Below are 22,656 nucleotides of genomic sequence, written 5' to 3' on the forward strand. Positions count from 1 at the left end.
GCAGAGAGGTTGAAGGTTTTCTTATCTCATTATACGGTACTAGAACTCAGAGTAATCTAGTGAAGCTGTACATTAGAAAATTCTGAACAATATTATATATTACTAGCTGGCCCGGCCATGCGTTGCTGTGGCTCATCCCTATGTTTCCCCCCACCCTGTCCCGAACCATGACGTATTCTGTCTCCCCACCCTACTTCCCTGCTCATCCCTGTGATTTCCCCCACCCTGTCCTGGCCCATGACCTATCCCGCCTCCTCCCCGCCCGTTCATCTCTGTGATTGCCCCCACCTTGTCCCAACACATGACCTATTCCATCCTCTCCCCCCCAACACCCACCCATGCGAGTCCCCACCTCCATTCGGCCTAGTTTGGCCTAGTCTGTAAAGGCGAGCCGGGGTGCTGTGGAGAGGGAAGGTTTTCTAGCTGCAGTACCAGTGTAGCCGCTGCTAGAGGGTGCTGTTTTGCAATCTCTTCTGGCTTCTTTTTCCCAGCATGCACTTTTGGGTGAGTTGTGTGTTCTGAAACACTGGGTTTGGTTTTTTTTACCTTGCGCAGGTGTGACATCTGTCTACGCAGACGGTATATGCTTCCTCTCACAGTAGCATGGGATGTTGTGTGCAAATTTGAACACTATCGGTCAAGCAGTTTCGGATAAAAGTGGAAACACACCCACAAGCCCTTTTTACATACAGATTGTATTTTAATAATGTTATTTATCCCCTTATTACATGTTTACATTTTCTTACGGGATTAAAGTTGAATTTTAGCCTGAAAAGTAACCTGAAAAAATATATAAATTGATTAAAAGCACACACAAAACCTAGATCCCTAAACTTGCAGCTGCTCCTATTCAGATCTGCCCCACCATTTAATCAGCTATAGCTTTTGGTTTACTGTATTAACCTACCAAGTAACACTTGCAGCCTTAATGATATGTTATGAAGCCAATTTCAAAGAACACACACATAAAGTCTACTTAGTTTTTAAGCTTATATAAATCAGGAAAGACACCCAAATCTTTAATTTTCCTGTATAGAGTGGCTGTCACCTTCTAAGCAAAAACGCAGCACGCGAAGCAAAATTGGGAATGATTGCAGTGGGCTGAGTCCACACACTGCATTGTTCAGAGCTAGCTGCGCTAAAACAAGAATGCCTGTATGATGAGAAGCATGAAAAGAACACAAATGACTAATGCAGGTGCTTTGTTTTTAGTGTAGGCAAGATCAACTGTGACAGGTATATGGTGTAGTGAATTCTTTTCCAGACAAAATCGCAGAAAGACTATAGATATGATTGCCCAGAGCTGTTAGTCTGAATCACTGCATTTGGGTTCTGCACACAGTTAAGATGTCCCCTTCCTAAGTGGCTGAACATATTTCTGCTTCAGTAAAGCTTGGCAGAGCCTCCTACATGTTATTTTATTTCTCCCCTAAATTTATAATTATGTGCTGCTGCCTTTGTCAGACTTGGCTCTGAAATCCTTTATATTGCTGTTGTTTCTTCAGTAATAAATAACTAGTTAAGTCTCTTGTAACCAGTTCTCCCCACTGATGTTTGTGCTGTTTTATAAACATACTTTAAAAAAACAACAACCATAATCTAAACATAGCAATAGCATAAAGGGCAGCCAAAACCAAAACAAAATAAACTCATAAAAAGAGGTCAAAATCCTGGCTTTTTAAAAAAATCAATGACAGGATTATATTTGTTTGTTTCATTGATTTATATACTGCTGTCCATCCAATGATCACAGGGCAGTTTACAGTATAAACACACACAGATATACATGGGCGTAGCCAAGGGGGGACAATCAATACAAATTGAGGTTCTACTCTCCCCTAACTAAGCCACCATCCTCACATCCAAGGCAAGTTGCTCAGACTGAGGAGATAGCTTTTGAGGCTAGGCCAGGAGTCAGCAAACTTTTTCAGCAGGGGGCCGGTCCACTGTCCCTCAGACCTTGTGGGGGGCCGGACTATATTTTGGAAAAAAATATATGAATGAATTCCTATGCCTCACAAATAACCCAGAGATGCATTTTAAATAAAAGGGCACATTCTACTCTTATAAAAACATGCTGATTCCTGGACCGTCCGCGAGCCGGATTTAGAAGGCGATTGGGCCGCATCAGGGACCCCTGGGCTTGGCTTTTATAAGGTCCAATGGGAATCAGCTGACAGAATGCCGAGGCCAGTTGGTACTATAACACAGCTGTACTGAAGCACAGGTGTAAATTTGGAAGGCTTGCCCTGATTCATGACCCTCATGCGCACACCTTCTTTCTTGCACTTTATAGAAAGTCCTGCCCATTTAAGTCGGACTTACAGAGGAGAAATTTATCCTGGCAATTGTTCCACTTTTGTGATATGGCCTTTCCCTGCCAACCCATTCCTCCTCAGCCATTAGCCTAGCCTAGCCAATATTTTGCTGGCTATGATGATCTTAAAGTCATTTCTATTTATTGAAGTGCCAGCTATTTATAGTAATCACTTGCCACTCTGGCGTAGCAGCCATTTTAAATGTGAGTGTTTTTGTAGTCCTAGACTTTAATGATGCCATTCCGCAGTCCACAAGTCTGCTTCCTCACCATCATAGTAGCCACAGTTGATATCAGCATCCTTAAGCAACTGTGACAGGGCTCTGGCGGGGTCCCCTACTGATTCCTGCCTCAGGCTCCTCCTTATATTTTCTCTGGCCTGGTACTCCAAGCAGTTAGATCTAGCAGCATTGCCTAGGCAGGGAGAAGAATGGGACAAAATTAGACATAGTTGGCTCCACCTGTCATTGTCTCTGGTCCTGCCTATCATTGGCTCTGACTCTACCTAATGTTGACATCTCTGCCTTCCAACCCATCAGTTCCAATGAGCAGCACCCACCACTAGACATCTCCATGCATGGAGGAGACTCTAGCCCAGGCATCCCCAAACAGCGGCCCTCCAGATGTTTTAGCCTACAACTCCCATGATCCCTAGCTAACAGGAACAATTGGGAATTGTAGTCCAAAACATCTGGAGGGCTGAAGTTTGGGGACGCCTGCTCTAGCCCATGGTAGGCAAACTAAGGCCCGGGGGCTGGATCCAGCCCAATTGCCTTCTAAATCCAATCCATGGATGGTCCGGGAATCAGCTTGTTTTTACATGAGTAGAATGTGTCCTTTTATTCAAAATGCATCTCTGGGTTATTTGTGGGGCATAGGAATTTGTTCATTTTTTTTTCAAAATATAGTCTCTTCCCCAGCTTCTCTACCCCAGTGTTTTTCAACCACTGTTCCGTGGCACACTAGTGTGCCACGAGATATTGCCTGGTGTGCCATGGGAAAAATTGAAAAATTACTTTATATATTTAAACATAATTTTTATTGTTTTTACAAATTACAAAGAATGGTACATACATGAACACCTTTTCCACCTTCTTCCCACCCACCCCCATGGGTCCTCCCCTGCCACAGAAGTATCCCACGCAGGTGAACAGTCAGAAGTGGTCCATTTTATGATTGGATTTCTGTCCTCCTCCCCCTCCCCTGCCCCCGAAGCCCCCCCTGCCACCAGGAAGCTCCAGTGAACCAGGGCAGTACGCAGGAGGTCATCCATCCAACCATCTATTGTCATACCAAAAGAAGAGAATACAAAAAGAGAAAAAGAGAAAAAAGAGAAGAAAAAAATGACAAAAAAGAAAAAAGACAAAAAAAATTCATCATAATTGTTAAATTCATAATTGTTAAACCATATTTTGTGGGCTTCCCCACCCTCCCCCCTTCCCCGGTTTTCCTCCCTTATTTATCATCTTCAACAGTTTCATAGTTTCATATTTTATAACATACACCTTTATAGCTTATACCACTTTTAAACTAACTATTATCATTTTCACCTAATGTCCAATCACTGAAAAATCAAACTCCCATTTTTTCTTCCCGTGCCTAATTTTTACCCCCTCTATAGGCCTCCATATTTTCACCTTTTTCCAGAATCAATTCACTTTTTAAACCTATAACTATTCCCAATCTAACCTTACACCCCCGAGTACCGGCTCCACCCCACCAATCCAGCAAGTTCCATGGTCAGCAGTCCAGTTATAATCCTATTAACCCATCCTTACAATCACAACTTCACTTTCCCTTCACCCCACCCCCTGTTTACAGTCTTTTGCCATCCAGGCCTCCATATCAGACCCCTGAGCTTCTTCTCTTCTCTGCTTAATTTTTCCTTCTTCCCTGTGGTCATTCTGGAGTTCCAGTAAATCCAATCGTGCCCCCCTCGAAGGGGAGGCACTCCCTCCGACTTTTTGTAGAATAAAAACATCATTTTTTTCCTGGTGGGCTTCATTTTGTGTTATATTATCACAGTCCTCATCCTCCTCTTTTCCTTCCAAATCACAGTCTCCATCATTGTCATTCTCTCTCTCATCTTCTTCAGTTTCAATAGCTTCATCCTCTATGAAATCATATTCTGCCATCACCATCCGGAATTGTTGCTGTAACTCTCGCTGTTGTGTCTCCTCTTGACATAGTTCTATTCTTACTTCCCACATTAAGGTCAAAACAGTCCGCTGAAACTCAGGCGAGTACCTTTTTGTTGACATAGTTCAATCCTGTCGAGGTCAAAACTTGTCACATGGGGTGGAATATGATCGCAGTTTATTTTCTCGACTCCATTTTAACAAGCTGGCTGCATTCTTCAAGTCTTTTTAAAAATAAAGTTCGAACTCACATTTCAAAAGCATATAGACCAAAAAGGAGTTTCCAAAAAGTCCAGAAATAAAGATAGAAATAAAATTTGACTATAAATCCTGATCAGCTCACTGGGTTGTCTGGGCTGCCGGCTCCCGAGGAAAAGAAAGGTCTTTCTTAGTCTTAACCTCTTTCTGCAGGGCATTCACAACCACAGTCTCTCTCCCCTTTTACCCTGCATTTAGGGGAGATTCTCTTTGATGCCTTTGAGGGATCCTTTTAAGTTAAGATCTTCTGTTTACGGCTTCGGGTTTCTGTTTACTGTCTCTTATGTTACCGTGGGGGGGGGGTGGCTTCCTCTTTTCCCCCTCTCTCCCAGGTCCAAATTATTGCCTTAATTTAAATTCCAAACAATCCAAATTACTCACAGTCTATTCATTTGCTGAATATTCTTGGAAGAATTGGCCGCCTCCACTTCCCAGACACGCAGCTTCGCGCTCTCAGAGCAGCAGTGTCAGCCTGTCTGCCGCGGTTCACCTCCTCGCTCTCGGGGGCTTAAACAAAGCCGATCCGGGGAGGAGAGAGCCCGCTTTTGGCGCCGCCAGGAAAAATCCGTCCCCAAAAAGCTCGATTTGGGGCTTTTAAGGAGGTTTCGCTTCGCTGGAGCGATTCCCTCCACCTCTGAAGCGCCGAGGTCCGCTCCGCTGAGCGGACCCCCGTCTGAGCAAGATGGCGCGGTCAACCGGAAGCCTGGCGCGGTCAACCGGAAGCCGAAAAATTACTTTATATATAGTCAATATAGGCACAGAGTTAATTTTTTTAACATTTTCTAATGGTGGTGTGCCTCGTGATTTTTTTCATGAAACAAGTGTGCCTTTGCCCAAAAAAGGTTGAAAAACACTGCCCTAGCTAACAGGACCAGTGGTCAGTGTTGATGGGAATTGTAGTCCAAAACATCTGGAGGGACGAAGTTTGGCGATGCCTGCTCTAGCCCATGGGTAGGCAAACTAAGGCCCGGGGGCTGGATCCAGCCCAATTGAGGGCCTTCTGACGGTTCCCTCATTGTGAGAAGCCAAGTTGCAGGGAACCAGGCAGAGGGCCTTCTCGGTGGTGGCGCCTGCCCTGTGGAACACCTTCCCATCAGATGTCAAAGAGAATAACAGCTACCAGATTTTTAGAAGACATCTGAAGGCAGCCCTGTTTAGGGAGTCTTTTAATGTTTAATTGTTTTATTTCATTTTTCTGTTGTAAGCCGCCCAGAGTGGCTGGGGAAACCCAGCCAGATGGGCGGGGTATAAATAATAAATTATTATTATTATTATTATTATTATTATTATTATTATTATTATTATTGCCTTCTAAATCCGATCCATGGATGGTCCGGGAATCAGCTTGTTTTTACATGAGTAGAATGTGTCCTTTTATTCAAAATGCATCTCTGGGTTATTTGTGGAGCCTGCCTGGTGTTTTTACATGAGTAGAATGTGTGCTTTTATTTAAAATGCATCTCTGGGTTATTTGTGGGGCATAGGAATTCATGTGTTTTTTCAAAATATAGTCCGGCCCCTCAGAAGGTCTGAGGGACAGTGGAACAGCCCCCTGCTGAAAAAGTTTGCTGAACCCTGCTCTAGCCTCACCTACTGGTGACCTCCCTGCCTTCCATTCCACCAGTCCCAATGGGCACCGACCTGCATTTTCATTTCCCACAATGCCCCTGACCTAACATTCTGGGGCACTGAAGAATATTTTAAATGGTGGCTTTATTCAGCTACTCAGTGCAGATCAGTGTAATGCCACTCCAATCAGACTAAGCCTAACAGAACATGCTGCCCAGGGACCCCTCAAATATGGAGCTGCCCCTGTTGGTGGCCTGGAGGCTGTGATTTTCACTCTATGTTGCAACTGTGATTGTGCCTCTTGAATACCCATGTCTTTTGTGGTTTCCAGAACCATGTGGCATGTATGCTGTCAAAACTACTGCAAAATTCTCCTATGCTAACTAAAGACCTATTTCCTGGTTAGCCAGATGTACAGGCTAAGGCTGATGGGAGTTGTAGTCCTAAACACCCTGAGGGCACCTAGGTTAAGGAAATCTGTGTTAACAGGATCTGCTGCAGTGTGCATGGGTTCTGTTGCAGCCATTTGAAGGGTTTTTCCACAGATGAGTTGAAAGTAGGAAATTAGAAAAACACTGCTCTAGATAAAATTTAAATGTACTTTTTAGAGATATTAGCTACCGAGTTCAAGATCAAGGGGAGAAGTCTTTTTTTAGGGCATTTAGTTTCTTTTTTTTTCTTTTTCAATAGGAGAAACAGTCATCTTGTTATTCAGCTATTACAGAAGGGAACTTAGCAAGGGTGTCAGTGCAGAATCTCTCTTGCTAACAAAGTCTTTGAATCTAAAATTCACCCACACAAAATGGGTGTTGAAATAGATAATTGATATAGAACATATCAGTGACAAACCAGTGCCTGTGCACTTCCTAAAATATCTGGAAATATACAGTCTAATGTAGTGGGTGAGGAAAGCGACTTGTATAGAGAACTTCTTACCTTTTAAAACTTTTTAAAATTCATCTAGAAGAAGGGGGGGCTGAACTTTACCTACAACTCCTCCACCAAACCTGTTCAGTTCCCAAGATTAATGAGCCCAAAATGTCAATCTGTTTCAGAAGCTTGTTGCCAGTCCTCAAAGCACATGTGATGGTGAAATCTTGGCAACAAACTGTATATATATGTCTATAAAACACCATGTAGACTGCCAGGATTTTCTCCCCGAGCTGGTGGAATAGATCAAGCTGCTGAAGAGACGACAGGTGTATGTCACGGAATTCTACCATTTTCCAGGGGATGGAGGGCAGCAGGACTGGCCTCTGGTAGCATACATTTAAAAAAGATTCTGCCTCCCTCCCCCAAAAAGAATAATGGTAACTGTGGTTTGTTAAGGATGCTGGAAATTATAGCTCTGCAAGGTAAGGGCTAAACTACATTTCCCAACATTCTTTTTTGGCAGTGGTGGGGTGTGTGTGTGATATGATTTAAATGTATGGTGTGAATGCAACTTCTGTCCAGTTAACAGCCAACCATTCTACCTGTGACTGCTTATTAACACCATTAATTGATCTTAATTATAAAAGGGTAATAGGGGCAGAGGAACCAGAGACCAAATAGCAAACATGCACTGGATTATGGAGAAAGCTAGAGAGTTCCAGAAAAACGTCTACTTCTGCTTCATTGACTACGCCAAAGCCTTTGACTGTGTCAACCACAGCAAACTATGACAAGTTCTTAAAGAAATGGGAGTGCCTGATCACCTCATCTGTCTCCTGAGAAATCTCTATGTGGGACAAGAAGCTACAGTTAGAACTGGATATGGAACAACTGATTGGTTCAAAATTGGGAAAGGAGTACGACAAGGTTGTATATTGTCTCCCTGCTTATTTAACTTATATGCAGAATTCATCATGCGAAAGGCTGGACTAGATGAATCCCAAGCCGGAATTAAGATTGCCGGAAGAAATATCAACAACCTCAGATATGCAGATGACACAACCTTGATGGCAGAAAGTGAGGAGGAATTAAAGAACCTTTTAATGAGGGTGAAAGAGGAGAGCGCAAAATATGGTCTGAAGCTCAACATCAAAAAAACCAAGATCATGGCCACTGGCCCCATCACCTCCTGGCAAATAGAAGGGGAAGAAATGGAGGCAGTGAGAGATTTTACTTTCTTGGGCTCCTTGATCACTGCAGATGGTGACAGCAGTCACGAAATTAAAAGACGCCTGCTTCTTGGGAGAAAAGCAATGACAAACCTAGACAGCATCTTAAAAAGCAGAGACATCACCTTGCCTACAAAGGTCCGTATAGTTAAAGCTATGGTTTTTCCAGTAGTGATGTATGGAAGTGAGAGCTGGACCATCAAGAAGGCTGATCGCCGAATAATTGATGCTTTTGAGTTGTGGTGCTGGAGGAGACTCTTGAGAGTCCCATGGACTGCAAGAAGATCAAACCTATCCATTCTTAAGGAAATCAGCCCTGGGTGCTCACTGGAAGGACAGATCGTGAAGCTGAGGCTCCAATACTTTGGCCACCTCATGAGAAGAGAAGAATCCTTGGAAAAGACCTTGATGTTGGGAAAGATGGAGGGCACTAGGAGAAGGGGACGACAGAGGACGAGATGGTTGGACAGTGTTCTCGAAGCTACGAACATGAGTTTGACCAAACTGCGGGACGCAGTGGAAGACAGGAGTGCCTGGCGTGCTATGGTCCATGGGGTCACGAAGAGTCGGACACGACTAAACGACTAAACAACAACAATAAAAGGGTAATATACATTTGTCATGGTCTGGATGCATGCACAAGAGTGGTGGGAGGCACCAGGTGGGGAACCCCCAAGGGAATAAGGCTCCGAGCCAGGGGGTTAGTGGTGGGACAGCAATGAGTGGTCGGAGGAAAAAGAGGAAGCAAACTGGGTGGAGAAGATGTCGGAAGCTGTAGAGGTCACAGTGTATAGTGAGAAGGAAAAGGGTGTGGCAGAGAGAGCAGACCAGAATCAGAATCAGAAGCAGAGGCTGGAAAGGAGGGGGGCCAAGAGGCAGAGATGAGGCAGGCTGCTAGAGAAGCCAGGGAGTCTCCCACTCCTGCTATGACCAGCTTCCCTCTTCCCTATTCTCACAGAACCAAAAGAGGTATGAAGAGGGTGGCGCATAGAGAGGCACAGTGATGAAGTCTCGGGTTGCTTGGGAAGGACCCAGGGGAGGAGGAGACTTAGGCAACTGTGGGAATGCAGAGACCTTCATTCCCCACAACTGCCTCATGGGGGAAAGGTCTACCAAGACGAATTGCTGTGATCTCTAGGCCTGGCCTCTGAGTCAACCTTGTTTCCCTGGGTAAATAGTTCCAGGTATCTCCCCACTTAAGCAGGGGTTATGTTCCTGAGTACTACACATGTGAAATTGGGTATAGTGGGGGAACCCCATCTAAAAGCCTGTAAACCTCTGTAAACCCTTGGAAAATGCTTTTAAAAAACCAGCAGCACTTATCAGACTGGCATGAATGGTTGGAATTGTGGCTCTCAGTCTTCCTCATTGCTGGAGGACAATGTGGAAACGACGACAAGCAGGGTAAACTGGTACCCCAAAGTGCTTGGCTGTGGGTTAGAATCACTTGGTGATGATGGTGCAGATGTTGTCTTGCAGAAGAACCAGCTTCTTCAGCTGGTCAAGGTATGTTTGGGCACCCTCCTTATCCATGGATAAGTGTGGATGTTCTTCAGCTTGAAGCAACCCTTGAAGCAGTTCAGCCAACTGGAGCTGGCTTTTAATTTCTTTGCACACTGCTCCCCCTCTTCCGTAGCAGGCTTGAAGCATGCATACAGGCTAAGAGCTTTCTATCGCAAGGTGCTACTGTCGATGGGGATACGCTTGCAGTTCATGTCCTTCAGCCACAGCTTCAGTGCCTTCTCTGTCTTCAGCAGGGACTTGCACCACACCTGGCTGGTGACCTTCACAGTTGCAGGCTTACCCGCTGCTGCTACCCAGATTTCCTTCTCCTGCATCTTAATGGCACGTATGCTTGATTCATTCCTGCCATACCTCCATGCCACAGCTCTCACGGTCATGCCATCTTATAAACAGTCCAATTTATCCTCCAGTGTGGGCACCACTCGCTGCCTCTTGGGTTTCTCAGCACCCAGGGAAAGTGACGATGCCTTGTATTTAGGTGTTGTCTAAAAAAAAAAATCCAAAAACTCAGCCCCAAATCCGCCAGACTCCACCACCATCACTCCCTCCAAAGCTCCTTTCTCAAACTCCAACTCTCCACAGGCCTGAAAGATTGGTGCAAATGCTCGTGGGATTGCAGTTGCAAAGGCTTCTGGAATTGCTAGCCATTGTTCTGCTAATTTTGCACCATTTTGCAGTTTTCCTACTCTTTGGGGGCGGGCTGTTTCCCCCCTTTTCGTGCCTTTGTGCAGGTTAAATAAATTTATTTAATTATTTCCTGGCACAGCACATATGTGCATGACCACATATAATATGGGAGATGCCTGTAACTTCACTGACACTGTGTGATTTATTGCCGACCTGCTCCTGACTCCCGCTGCTGACAAAATACCTCAAATTCTTTTGGTGTGCTTTGAGGATTTTTGCTGCAATATGGCTAACAAAACACATTACAGCAAGTGATAAAGGTTTTCCCAAATAGTATCCCTTTAGTCTGTACATGCATATTTGAATGCTTTCCAATGAAAATATATATGGCTCCAGCACAAGAAAGAGAACAGTCTAGCTAGCCTAGTCCTTTTTGATGAGAGTTGCTTCTGCACCAGAGCAGAAAAGGAATTAAACTGAAGTTTTGACACAAGCTTCACACTGTACTATCCAGCAATACCCACTGCTCTGATCAAAATCCTTCTGGGTTTACTCACAGGCAAGCAAAGATTCTCAGGAATGTTAATTAAAAAGTCTCCCCCAGGTATGTTTTACCTATTTTATTGCTTTCTGATTAGCACAGGCAGGGGATTAGTGATGAATTGCCCCTTGAAAATCCTCTTAGAAATGTTCAAGTGTGGGCTACTTTTCCAGCTATGTTGGGGAAGCTTTAATTACCAGCTTCCTTTATAGGCAAATGAACAGGTGGTTGTACTACCTCCATTTATAACAGTGAAAACTGCACTGGGTCACTTCAAGATCAACACAACAGCTTTCTGGTCACTTGCCACCCAACTACTAAGATTCTATACTTCAGAGGTAGGCCAATTGATTTAAGCTTGTTCTTTTCTCACTGCTGTCCAAACCTCCAGTTGCCAAAAATTCACCTCTTGAGCTTGGATAGTCTTGACACCCCTCTTCAGTTCTGTACACTAGCTTCCTCTTCCTTTCTACATATCGTTTATCACTTGCCTTAGGAAAGGCCTCCCAGGTACAAGAGAGCAAGAGTGGGGAACCTTTCACAGCCCACGATTTTCATTTCCTTCTGGGCAACATTGTGAGATACAAAAGTGGATACAAAAGTGGGCCACACAATTGATGTGCTTTTTACCTGTGTTCGGCTAACAAATTTCTATGCACATTCACACACTTGCCTCTATCTTCCATTTGGGCAAGCAAGAGTCATTATCAGAGTTCAAGGACACATTCCAGCCAAACAAAAACACCCATGGAGGATGTGAAAAAGGGTCAGTGAGGTGTGTGGCTTGGAGAGAGTCTGGAGGGTGAGGCAGAGATATTGGGGGGGGGCTGCATTTCGTTTGAGGACTTCAGCCCAGAATGTGCAATACAGCCACAGTCCCCCCACTCTTATTGGATCCAAAGTTTGCTCAATGGAGCAAGGGCCCTATAATTACAGAAGGCTTTCCCTAGTCTGAATGGAACTACACAGCCCGAGCTGCAAGTCTGTTAAAGTTGCAGGAAACTCTAGACTTCTGCTAAAGTCTAGAGTTGACATGTCTGCAGGACTTGACATCCTTCCGCAGGGCCTGCGAGATGGAGCTGTTCCGCCTGGCCTTCGGTCCGGGCCCAGTTTCACCCCCCTCTAAGTTACCTCTTTGGGCCCCCCTGTAAGTTACCTCTTTGGCCCTTTTATTGGCTCATGTGGGACCAACATGGATAGCTGGTCCTGATGAATACTTGAGGTTCCTGACCCCTATGTTGTAATTTGTGGGCAGTCATTTAATTTTATCCTGATTCTAATTTTTAAGCTGTATTTTAATCAATTGTTTGATTGAGTTTTAATGTATTTGATACTAGCTGTACCAGGCCACGCGTTGCTGTGGCCCTATGTGTTAAAGTGAAAAGAAAGGAAAGCGAAAGTTTACTGGGTGGTGGGGGTGAGGTTAGTCGGCCTGAGTTTCGGGGCGTCGGGTCCATTGTCTACGGAGGTGTAGGGTCAGCCTGGCTCTCTGGGTGTTGCCTCCATCGGTGGTGGGGCCAGGCTGGTTTTCGGGGCGTCAGCTCCGTTGTCTGCGGGGTATGCTGGGTCGGCATGACTCTCAGGGTGTTGACTCCATTGTTGGTGGAGCCTCCGGGGTCGGCCTGGTTCTCGGGGCATCAGCTCCATTGTTGGCGCAGCCTCTGGGGCTGGCCTTTCTCTTGGGGCGTTGGGTTCGTCGTCGCCGTGGCCTCTGTGGGCGGTCTGGGTCTTGGGGCATCGTTTCCGTTGGCGGTGGGGCCTGTGGGGCAGCCTGGGTCTTGGGGTGTCAGCTCCATCGGTGGTGGGGTCTGTGGGGCCCGGTCTGGCTCTCGACGGCGTGCAATTCTGGAGATGCCTGGATAGGGAGGTAGGAGCAGGGGGGGCAGGATTATGGAGCTATCGCTACACAAAAGTATATGGTGTCTGTTCCTTTGACGTCCACTGAAGGGTGCTATGTTTTTTAAGACAAATTCATATTTTTACCTGTGACAGGTGTGATATCTGTATAATCTAAGGTTATGGAAACACTCGCGGATTGGAATGGAATGTTGTGTCCAAATTTGAATGCAATTAGTCAAGCGGTTTCGGAGAAAAGTGGAAGTTAACAAACATGGACACTTTACATTTATAGATGATAGATAGATAGATAGATAGATAGATAGATAGATAGATAGATAGATAGATAGAAAGATTTGATTGATTGATGTTAGCCACCCTGAGCCTGGTCTTGGCTGGGGAGGGCGGGGTATAAATAAAAAGTTACTTACTTACTTACTTACTTAAGCAACATGTAAGGCTGTGAAGCTTGTGTGTGAGTCTTCAGTGTGCACTTTTGTTGGAGCTGTACAGGGTCATATTTGACCTTATGCATGGACCTGAAATCCTATGGAAACTCTGTCTTTGGGCTTGAAGCTCTGGGATTCCTTGCCTGGAATATAACACTACAGTACTTCTGTCCCTGTTTAAATTTAGATCAGGGATAGCCAACATAGTGTCCAACAGCCATGGATGATGAGAGGTGGAGTCTTAACATCTGGAGGACACTGTATTAGTTACCCTGATTGTTAGAAAGGGTCCTGGTATTTTCCTATTTTCGCTTTGTTACTCTGCTCAACACCTTGTACATTAATGCTGTTATATTGCTAACGCCAATAATAGTATCTGAAGAAGTGTGCATGCACATGAAAGCTCATACCAAAATATAAACTTAGTTGGTCTTTAAGGTGCTACTGAAGGAATTTTTTTATTTTGCCAATAATAATGCTTATCACTGACTGTGTTGTAAGTAGGCCCTGATTGTATGTTGCCTGGATCTTTTTTGCAGGTACCAACTTTGGCTTCTTGAGGGAGGAGGAGCACTTGGCCCATTTTTTAAAGCCTTGTCTTAGAACCCTAGTCACCATAGCAACACCATTGTTTAAATGAGGCATATATAGCCAGTAAGGTTGAAACTGTCATGAAACAATTGAGGACATTGATAAGTAAGTAAAGCTCATGCCATATAGTAAAATGTTTTGTGTTGATGTGGTCCAGTTTGAAAGGATATGATGAAGATCTGCTGTTTTCCACAGATAGAGAAGCACCTTATAAAACCAGTGCTCTGCAATGTCATGCAGGAGCAATTCACAAAGACAAGACTCCCCTTCCCCCCAGGTCCTGCTACATAATAAAGGGAACACTACTTTGAATTAGTTCATATAGCAGCCCCTAAAATCCATGGCTGCATATCAATAAGCTCAGTAGTATGAGAGTATCTCAATAACCTTTCCTATTATAAAGTCCTGGGCAAATCAATCTGATGTTACAGTATACCAGGATCACAGAATCATAATATTGTAGAGTTGGAAGGGACCCCAAGGGGCATCTATTCTAACCCCCATAATGCATGAATATTAACTAGATCATACATGACAGATTGCCATCCAACCTTTCTTTAAAACCTCAAAGGAAGGAGAGTCCATTACCTCCTTAGGGAGTTTGTGGACTGTCAAACAGCTCTTACTTCAGAAAAGTATTCCTGATGTTTAGTCAGAATCTCCTTTCTTGTATCTTGAATCTCTTGGTTCGGGTCCTAGCCTCCAGAGCAGGAGAAAACAAGCTTGCTCCATCTTCCATGTGACAGCCTTTTAGATATTAGAACATTGCTGTCATATCTCCTCTCAGCCTCCTCTTTGCCAAGCTAACATACCCAGTTCCCTCAGCTGTTCCTCTTCAGGTTTGTTTTCCAGACCCTTTATCATCTTGGTCTAGTTTCCCCTCAGAACTCTCTCTCCCCCCCCATGTTTTTACCTGACTTGGATGTGCCTTGAACTCTGATAATGTCTCTTCCTTGCTTGATGGAGATTAGAGAGGGCTGTTTGAGTAGAAAATAGCCCACTGTACAGAGGTGACATTTACATTTGTTGCTGCACCCACTTTTGACTCTAGCTCCACCTACCACTTGCATGTGGCTCTCAGGCTGGTAGTGGATCACGTAGATTAAGAACCCAATAGAGGAACAACTGGGAACATCTTGGCTATGGGGTATGCATGAAATGCCCCAAACAGCCTCAGCCCAGTATACACGAAGTAGCGTCTCCAGCCCAATCATTCTGCCCGGACACTGAGGTCCAGCGCTGAGGGCCTTCTGGTGCTTCCCTCACTGTGAGAAGTGAAGTTATAGGGCACCAGGCAGATGGCCTTCTCAGTAGTGGCACCCACCCTGTGGAACGCCCTCCCATCAGATTTCAAATAAAAAACAACTATCTGACTTTTAGAAGACATCTGAAGGCACCCCTGTTTAGGGAAGCTTTCAATATTTGATGAATTATTGTATTTTAATATTTTGTTGGAAGCCGCCCAGAGTGGCTGGGGAAACCCAGCCACGTGGGTGGGGTATAAAATAATAATAATTTATTATTATTATTATTATTATTATTATTATTATTATTATTATTAAAATGAGTATGGGGTAGATTTTTGTCCCTGGGAGAAAGCAGCTTAGGGAGAACAAAAGGAGATGTAGATAGACATCAACCAGTGGAGGCTGGTTCATTTGGTGGGGCAGTGCCCATCCACCCTAGCTCCACCTACCCACAACTAACCCACACCTTACTTACAATGAGCTTGGTGGGTGGCCCTGGCTGTCAATTTCCTCTTTCCTAACCTCAGTGTTACCCTTGTACAACTCCGCAGGGAAGAAGATGGAATGGGGATGAAACTAGAATTAGTTGGCTCAGTCTGTTGTCTCTGGTTCTGCCCACTATTTGGGCTCCTTGCATTTCACCCTACCAGTCTCAATGAGCACCAGCCACTACTGAGAGCAGTGAGCACTTGGCAGCAGTTGAAGCTTGCAGTCCTTTGCCTTGGATGCTTAGCAGGTGTTGTTGATGGAGAGGGGAGTGGTGTCACCTGAGTGTCATGTCTTAACCCTCTACAGGAGGGAGAAGGGAATTACACTAACTATTGTTGACATACCTCCCCCAGGAAAGGTGCAGTAGCTGTTAGTTCTGTGGCAGCAACATCATTTGCAGGATGCCAGACAGGCTGTGCGGCTCACACTATTGTGTGCTCCAACATCTTGCTGCCGTTTCCCAGCATTTTCCACCTGCCTCACTTCTTCTAATGTCCTGGCCGGCCAGTGGGTTGCAAGGCTATACAGCTCAAAATAATTTAGGGTGACTGATGTAGCAAGAGACAGTTTCATGGACAGCTTCCAATGCATTCATATTTGCCCTCCATTAAATGGCTTTCATTCATAGATTTGGATCTGTGCACTACTTTGATCTGCTTCTGTGCATACCACAGTCAATGGCTGGATGATGACATGAAGGAGTTCAAAGCAAGCTCCCAGCCTGCTTCTGGAAATGGCATTCAATAATTTAATTCAGAGGACGATGACAGAGTTGTTTCTGAACAGGAGATTAATGGATGACCTTGAAGTAAACAAAGCATTAATATCCGACAGAGGGAGCATGTGAAGTGGGCCATGGGGTGGGGGATGTGCTGACATGTCTGGGGCAGGGATGAGCACATTGTTCCGGGTTTGCAAGCCAATGCACTTGGAACTAGACAGAAGCCATGTGTCTGTGTCTCTCTCTCTGTGTGTCACTTATGTGCAAGGAAGGTGCGAAAGCAACACTGACATATGTGGGAGGTGGGTATGCCCTTTCTCCCACCCAGTCCTCTGAGCTCCAACAGTTTTGGGGCATGGCTTTGTTTGGAGTGGATTAAATCCTGCTCCATATAATCCCTTTGTGTGCCATGCTCTGGAAAGAGGCATTAGAGATTAATGCTAACAGCACAGTGGCTTTTGCTAATCAGGCCAGGAGGATTATAACGGGCTCTACCAGCAGAAGGCGTAATATTGTGGATGCTCATTTCCTCTTGGTGATGAGAAAGGAGAGTGACTGGAAACAATCTCATAGGCTCTGTGAAAGACAAATTGAGTTCAAGCAGAACAAACTGTTTATGGCTGCTTCAGAGTCTACAGACATAGAAAATCAATGTGGAGAAATCTTTCACTTTGAGAGCAATGGCTGGAGTGTTTGAATTACTGTAGGCTGAGTTATTGGGGCTTTACATGGGGTTGCTCTGGAACAGAATTCAGAAACTGCAACTGGCCGATGATGCTGTGGCCAGACTTCTGACAGGGCAAGTTGGAGGATGACTCAAATTATTATGTTGCAGACCTAGAGCTAGTGAATGCTAGAAATTAGTAAAATGGTAGAATTTAGATAATATTTGGGATATTGAAGGGAAAATACAGGGTGCAGCAGTTCTCCTGAATGATGGAAATTCCTGGGTTTAGCAGCCCTATGCAATCTAGTCTCTTCCAGTTGGTTGAATGTGAGCCATTATGTGAGCCAGTAATCTACATATCAGAGAAGGATCCTTGGGTCTGTGCAAAACAGAGTTGCCATTGTTAGCATGGGCAGAAAAAGGGGTTAGGACTGAAAACAGGCAGGGGCAGGCTGTGCCCACAGAGGAAAAAAAGTGCCCTTCTACACAGAAGCTTGGAGCAAGGTGTTCTGGGAACAAGAAGGAGGAAATCAGTAGAACTCCATGCAGGGGGGACTGAGAGTCAGAACCATCTTGGTGGGCTGGCTGAAGAGAGACTGGGACAGAGACATAGAGATGTCTTGGAATCTGATGCTGCACAGCTGTGGGGAACAAGCCCCTCTTGAGATGTGAATGCTGTAAACCCCACACTCACTCCATCTACACCCAGGTGTAAATATGTGTAAAGAAATCCATATTTCTTTAAGACACCACAGTCTTGGCCATGTGTTGACTCCCAATGGAAACACAACCCTGGGTAAGCATCTGGAACCTCCTGAAATCGCGCTACTGCAAGATTGGAAGAGATTGGAAGTGGCATTCAGCCTTCGTAACACTGGTGTCAGTAGTGGGATCTGTGTTCCCTGGTGGAAAGGGCCTAGAAGCAAAGTGTGCCTGAAGTCAAAATGGAGGGAGAAGCAGCAGCACCCCTTGAGCAGGAGTGCTGCTGCTTCTCCAGTTCAAGTGGATGAAGGAGCACCACAATCAGCAAATGGAGCAGTATAGGCAGCGAAGTAACCAAAGGCTGGAGCAGCTTCTGCAGTCACATAAATGGTAGAGACAGCTGTTCAACCATAACAGAATAACCACAACCAGAGTCGATGAGCAGAGTGAGAAGCCTCATTGGAGAGCAAAGTGAGACTCCATGTGAGGTGATCACCTTGTAATGGGTTCATAGAATCATAGAGTTGGAAGAGACCACAAGGGCCATCCAGTCCAACCCCCTGCCAAGCAGGAAACAAAATGACCTACCGGTAGAAGCCCAGCTTCCAGGCATCCAGATGAAGAAGGTAGCCAAAGAGACCTAGAGCTGAGGGGCTACTGATCAATCTTTCTACTTCCAGGGAGCCTGCTGTGGAAAAGGGTGTACAAGAGAAGAAGGGCTGGCAGGCAGAGCTGCTTCAGATTGATTTCACCACTTCCTGGGAGACTGCTGTAGAGGACAAAATGGAGGTGCCCAAGGGCATACAATAAGTGCTGCTAATTGATCTCTCTGCCCCTTGGGAGCCTGCTGGAGAAAAGTGTGCAAGAGGAACTTGTGCCAGAAAAGATTTCAAAGAAGGCACCTCCTCACTGGGGAATACATTCCGCAAATGGAAAGCCGTAACTGAAAAATGCACACACACCCCACCGCTCTGCTTCAGGGTCACTGCCACCCTCTGAGCCTCACTCAGAGGGAGTTATGTTTCTTAATTTCTGACATTGTTATGAGTGTGCTACTAAAGTTTCCTGTGACTGTGGTGGTTTGTTTTTCCTCATTTTGTTTTTGAAATCTGATTGTGTTTTAACAGTACTGTAAGTTGCTTGGAGACCTTTGAGTAACAAGTGACTAAAAGATCGAATTTGTTGTTGGGGCAACCCAGCCAGATGGGCGGAGTATAAATAATAAAATTCTTATTCTTATTCTTATTAGTAATAGTAATAATAGTAGTAGTAGTAGTAGTAGTAGTAGTAAAAACAGCAACTTGGATCCAATTAATTTCAGTCGGTCTACTCTGAATGGAACTTAGTTCGCTACAACACTGAAGTCTTTATTTTTTATTTTAATTTTTAATTTTAAAAATAAACTTTATTGAGATTCAAATTAAAATGAACACACACATAAACTCTTGAAATAATAATGAAAACATACAAAACCATATAAAATAAAAGATCTGAAATTAACAATATTAACAGTAAAAATATAAATTGAAAGTTAAATCCATACATTCAACTTAAATCCAACTCGGAAAAAAGAAAAAATGACAACACTGAAGTCTTTAAGTCGTCAGGGGACCCTTCCTTGAATTCAGGGAGGATCTGCTAATTCGTTTTAGTGGCTGTGAAGAAGGCGTGGAAGGGAAGCTATTTAACACCACGAACCGAAGCTCAGTTTACTGAGAAGTAAATCCTGCCAAATTCAATCGGACTTACTCTCTACCAGCGCCTTTAGGATTGCAGCCAGACTATCACCACCCATCTGGGATGTAATTGAACTCCACGGGCCTTACTTCTGAGGAGACGTTTTATAGGGGTCCGCTACAACATGCCGGATTCCTTAAGGCAGAGTCTGCTGGCGAAAGCAGAAGAGCAATGCCCTTAGAGATGCGCTTTGATGCAGCTGCCATAAATCTTTCTTAGTAAATAAAACAACTGGGCCCAGCGCCAGCCCAGGCCAAGAAGAGCGAAGGGGAGGTTCCCAGGCATGCAGGGGGTTAAGTCAAGGCAGGGCTGCGGGGAGGGGAAGGGGCCGCACCTGTGGGCCAGTTTGTGTGGAGCTACCCGGCTAAGCGAATCAGAGCAGGCCGCCAAACAGGTGTTTGCTGCCGTCAGGGACAAGGGGCGGGGCGGAGCCGGGCTTGCGAGTCGGCTGGCTGTTTGTGCAGCAGCAGCAGCCGGCGGCCTTCCGCGAGCTTCCCGGGGCCGCGCGATGTTTTGCAGGTGCCTCGGCGGAGATGGGGCTCGGGGAGCGGCGCTGCAAAGCTGGGCCGGCGGCAGCAGCAGGAAGAAAAACCACAACGACGACGACTGCTCCTGCTGCTGCTGCTTTAACTCCGCCGAGGGAGGAACGTCCCGATCGCCTTGAGAGCGCGCGGCTCCAGAGGCGGCCACAGCGGGGCGGCGAGGCAGAGTAGGCGGCGGCGGCCCCCGCACGCAAACCCAGGGCGGCTCGGCTCGCATCCGCGCAGGGGCGCACGGAAGAGGCAGGAGAGGAGAAACGCGGCTCCCCCCCGCTGCGGGCTCCGGGCTCCCTGCTCCGCTGGCTTTCGTAGCCTGGAGTGGCCCGGGGCCCGGCCATGTCCGCTTTCTGCTTGGGTCTGGCGGGGCCCGTTTCAGCACCATCGGAACTGGACAGCGCCTGCCGCATGGAACTGCAAGGGCCGCCCCAGTCGACGTCGGCGGGGGGAGCCAAGGACAGCCGGAGCTCGCCCACAGCCGGGCCCGCCGCCGCCCCTGATGCTTCCTCTTCCTCGGCCTTCGAGGTGGGCGGCTCGGAAGGAGAGCTGGAGCTGGAGGAGGAGCTGGCTCTGCTAGCCGCCGCCGGGGATGCTGCGCCCGGGGAGCCCGAGTCGATGGGCCCGGCGGCGGCTCCGGAGCCGGAGCTGCTCTCCCTGATGAGGCAAAAGGAGAAGGATTTGCTGTTAGCCGCTCGGCTCGGGAAAGCGCTGCTAGAGCGCAATCAGGATATGAGCCGCCAGTACGAGAGGATGCACAAGGAGCTGACTGATAAGCTGGAGGTGAGGCGGCCCGGCCGGCCGAAGAGGGCGAGGAGGGGAGGGAAAGGGAAAGGGGAAGCCGCCCCTCGCTGGGGCTGATTCTGAAAGGGAGAGAGCTGCGTGTGACCCGCCCGGAGATTGGGGCCGCGGAGCTTCCTCCTATCCCATAACCCCAGATGTGCAAGTAGGGGACAGTTAATGTGAACTCAGGTTTACCGAAGGCCTAGACCCAGAACCACTCTGGCAGGTTCCAAAACACATTCGTGTGTGTGTGTGTGTGTGTGTGTGTGTGTGTGTGTGTGTGTGTGTGTTTGTGTTTGTGTTCTTGAGTCTACAGTCTAGGCCCTGGGTGTTAATATTCAACCAAAGGGCATCTGAGCATGTGCAGAGTCCATATTTTGCGATTGTGAAGGAAGAGTTTCTGAGCATGTGCAGAGAGCCTCTCCCATCAGCTAACTCCAGCCGCCCCCTTTCTTTCCCCAAGACCTTTGCATCTTGGATTGTGACATATAATTTGTCATAGCTAATAAGGGTTAAAGGGCTATGACTTCAGATTTGGGTCTCGGGGTCTTCTGTTTGCAATGTGGGGGAAAGTATTCTGCCCATGCTCAGGACTGCCATTTGTGGGAACCTAACCTAATTTGAGACGTCTGAATTATTCAGGGTACTGGCAAATAGATTGTGCTGCCAGGGCCTAGCAAGTCATGGTGGCTCTAGCTAAGGCCACGGAGAAGGTTTGAGCAGTGGAGCAGAGCACGAGCAGAACTTTTGTGTAATATCGAACTAACCTGAAGTATCTGAAAGATGCAGTCCTGAGAGGAGAGGGGAAGGCCCTGTTTACTGTATGTTTGCCAGATGTCCCTTAATCATTTCTGATGCTACAGAAGACATATTTAGTGCCAGCAATAGATGAAATATAGAAACTGCATGCACCCAACATAGAAATGTCCTTCGTGTGACCAGGCTCTAGCGCTGGGAAGCCCCATCAACATATTGCCCCTATTTGTGGTAAGCTCAGAGTCAGGGAAGCCTGAGGACCTCCAGGCCTCTCTGTCTGGCCCTTGGGACTCTCCTGTGTCACACCCACTCTCCCCAAGCCACAACTCTTTCTGGCCCTGCTTTGCACCCTCTTGAGTGTTATTGTCTGTCTGGAATTTTCATAAAGAAAGAAATGTGTATTCTCCATTTCTAGGGCCTATGTACTGCTCAGTGTGGCTTACAGTTATTTTAAAATCACAGTAGCATATGAATGGTTGGGGGGGGGAATTAGTTAAAAATACAACAGAAAACAGTCTTCACCAACTTGGTGTCCCTCCAAATGTCCTGGACCAGAGCTCTCTTCATCCCCAGCCAGCATGGCCATGCTAATGTCCTTAAACTCTGGTAATGCCTCTTGCTTGTCTCGATGAGAGTCTAGAGACGGATGGATGTGCAGAGAATCTAACCCACTGTACAAAGGTACATTTACATACTGTACATTGTTCCATCTGCTTTTGCCTCTGACCCCACCCACCAACACCAGGCGACTCCCTGCAAGGGAGTGTGGCCCTGGCACTGAAGAAAGATTCCCTAGCCCCTCTATAGGCCTCCTACTTTTACCCATTCAAAGGGAGTTGAGAAAGAATGGGATGGGGAGGTTGGGAGAGACCAAGGATTGCCACCTAAGTAGTACAGATGAGAGCAGGTTGGCTGTCCTGCACATCAGGGAGTGTGTGGGGCTAACCTGTAACCCTCCAGAGGTGGCTGTGTTCCAGCTTCCATAATCCCTGGCCATCGATGATGCTAGCTGGGGCTGATGGGACTTGGCATTGGTTTGCATCTGGAGGGACACAGGTTCCCTTTCCCT

The 22,656-nt window shown here is 46.3% G+C and overlaps 1 protein-coding gene across 2 annotated transcripts in view; it reads left to right on the forward strand.

Moving 5' to 3' along the window:
- The first annotated feature begins 19,981 nt into the window (after window positions 1-19,981).
- The window catches only part of BICDL1 (BICD family like cargo adaptor 1), a 53,949-nt gene continuing 51,274 nt past the window's right edge, over window positions 19,982-22,656 (forward strand). For both annotated transcript variants that reach the window (XM_060269977.1, XM_060269978.1), the window contains exon 1: window positions 19,982-20,831. In XM_060269977.1, the coding sequence (XP_060125960.1) occupies window positions 20,391-20,831 (441 nt within the window). In that variant the 5' untranslated portion in view covers window positions 19,982-20,390. The remainder of the gene's footprint in view (window positions 20,832-22,656) is intronic.

Source organism: Zootoca vivipara, chromosome 17, assembly GCF_963506605.1.
Source record: "Zootoca vivipara chromosome 17, rZooViv1.1, whole genome shotgun sequence".
Lineage (NCBI taxonomy): Eukaryota > Metazoa > Chordata > Lepidosauria > Squamata > Lacertidae > Zootoca > Zootoca vivipara.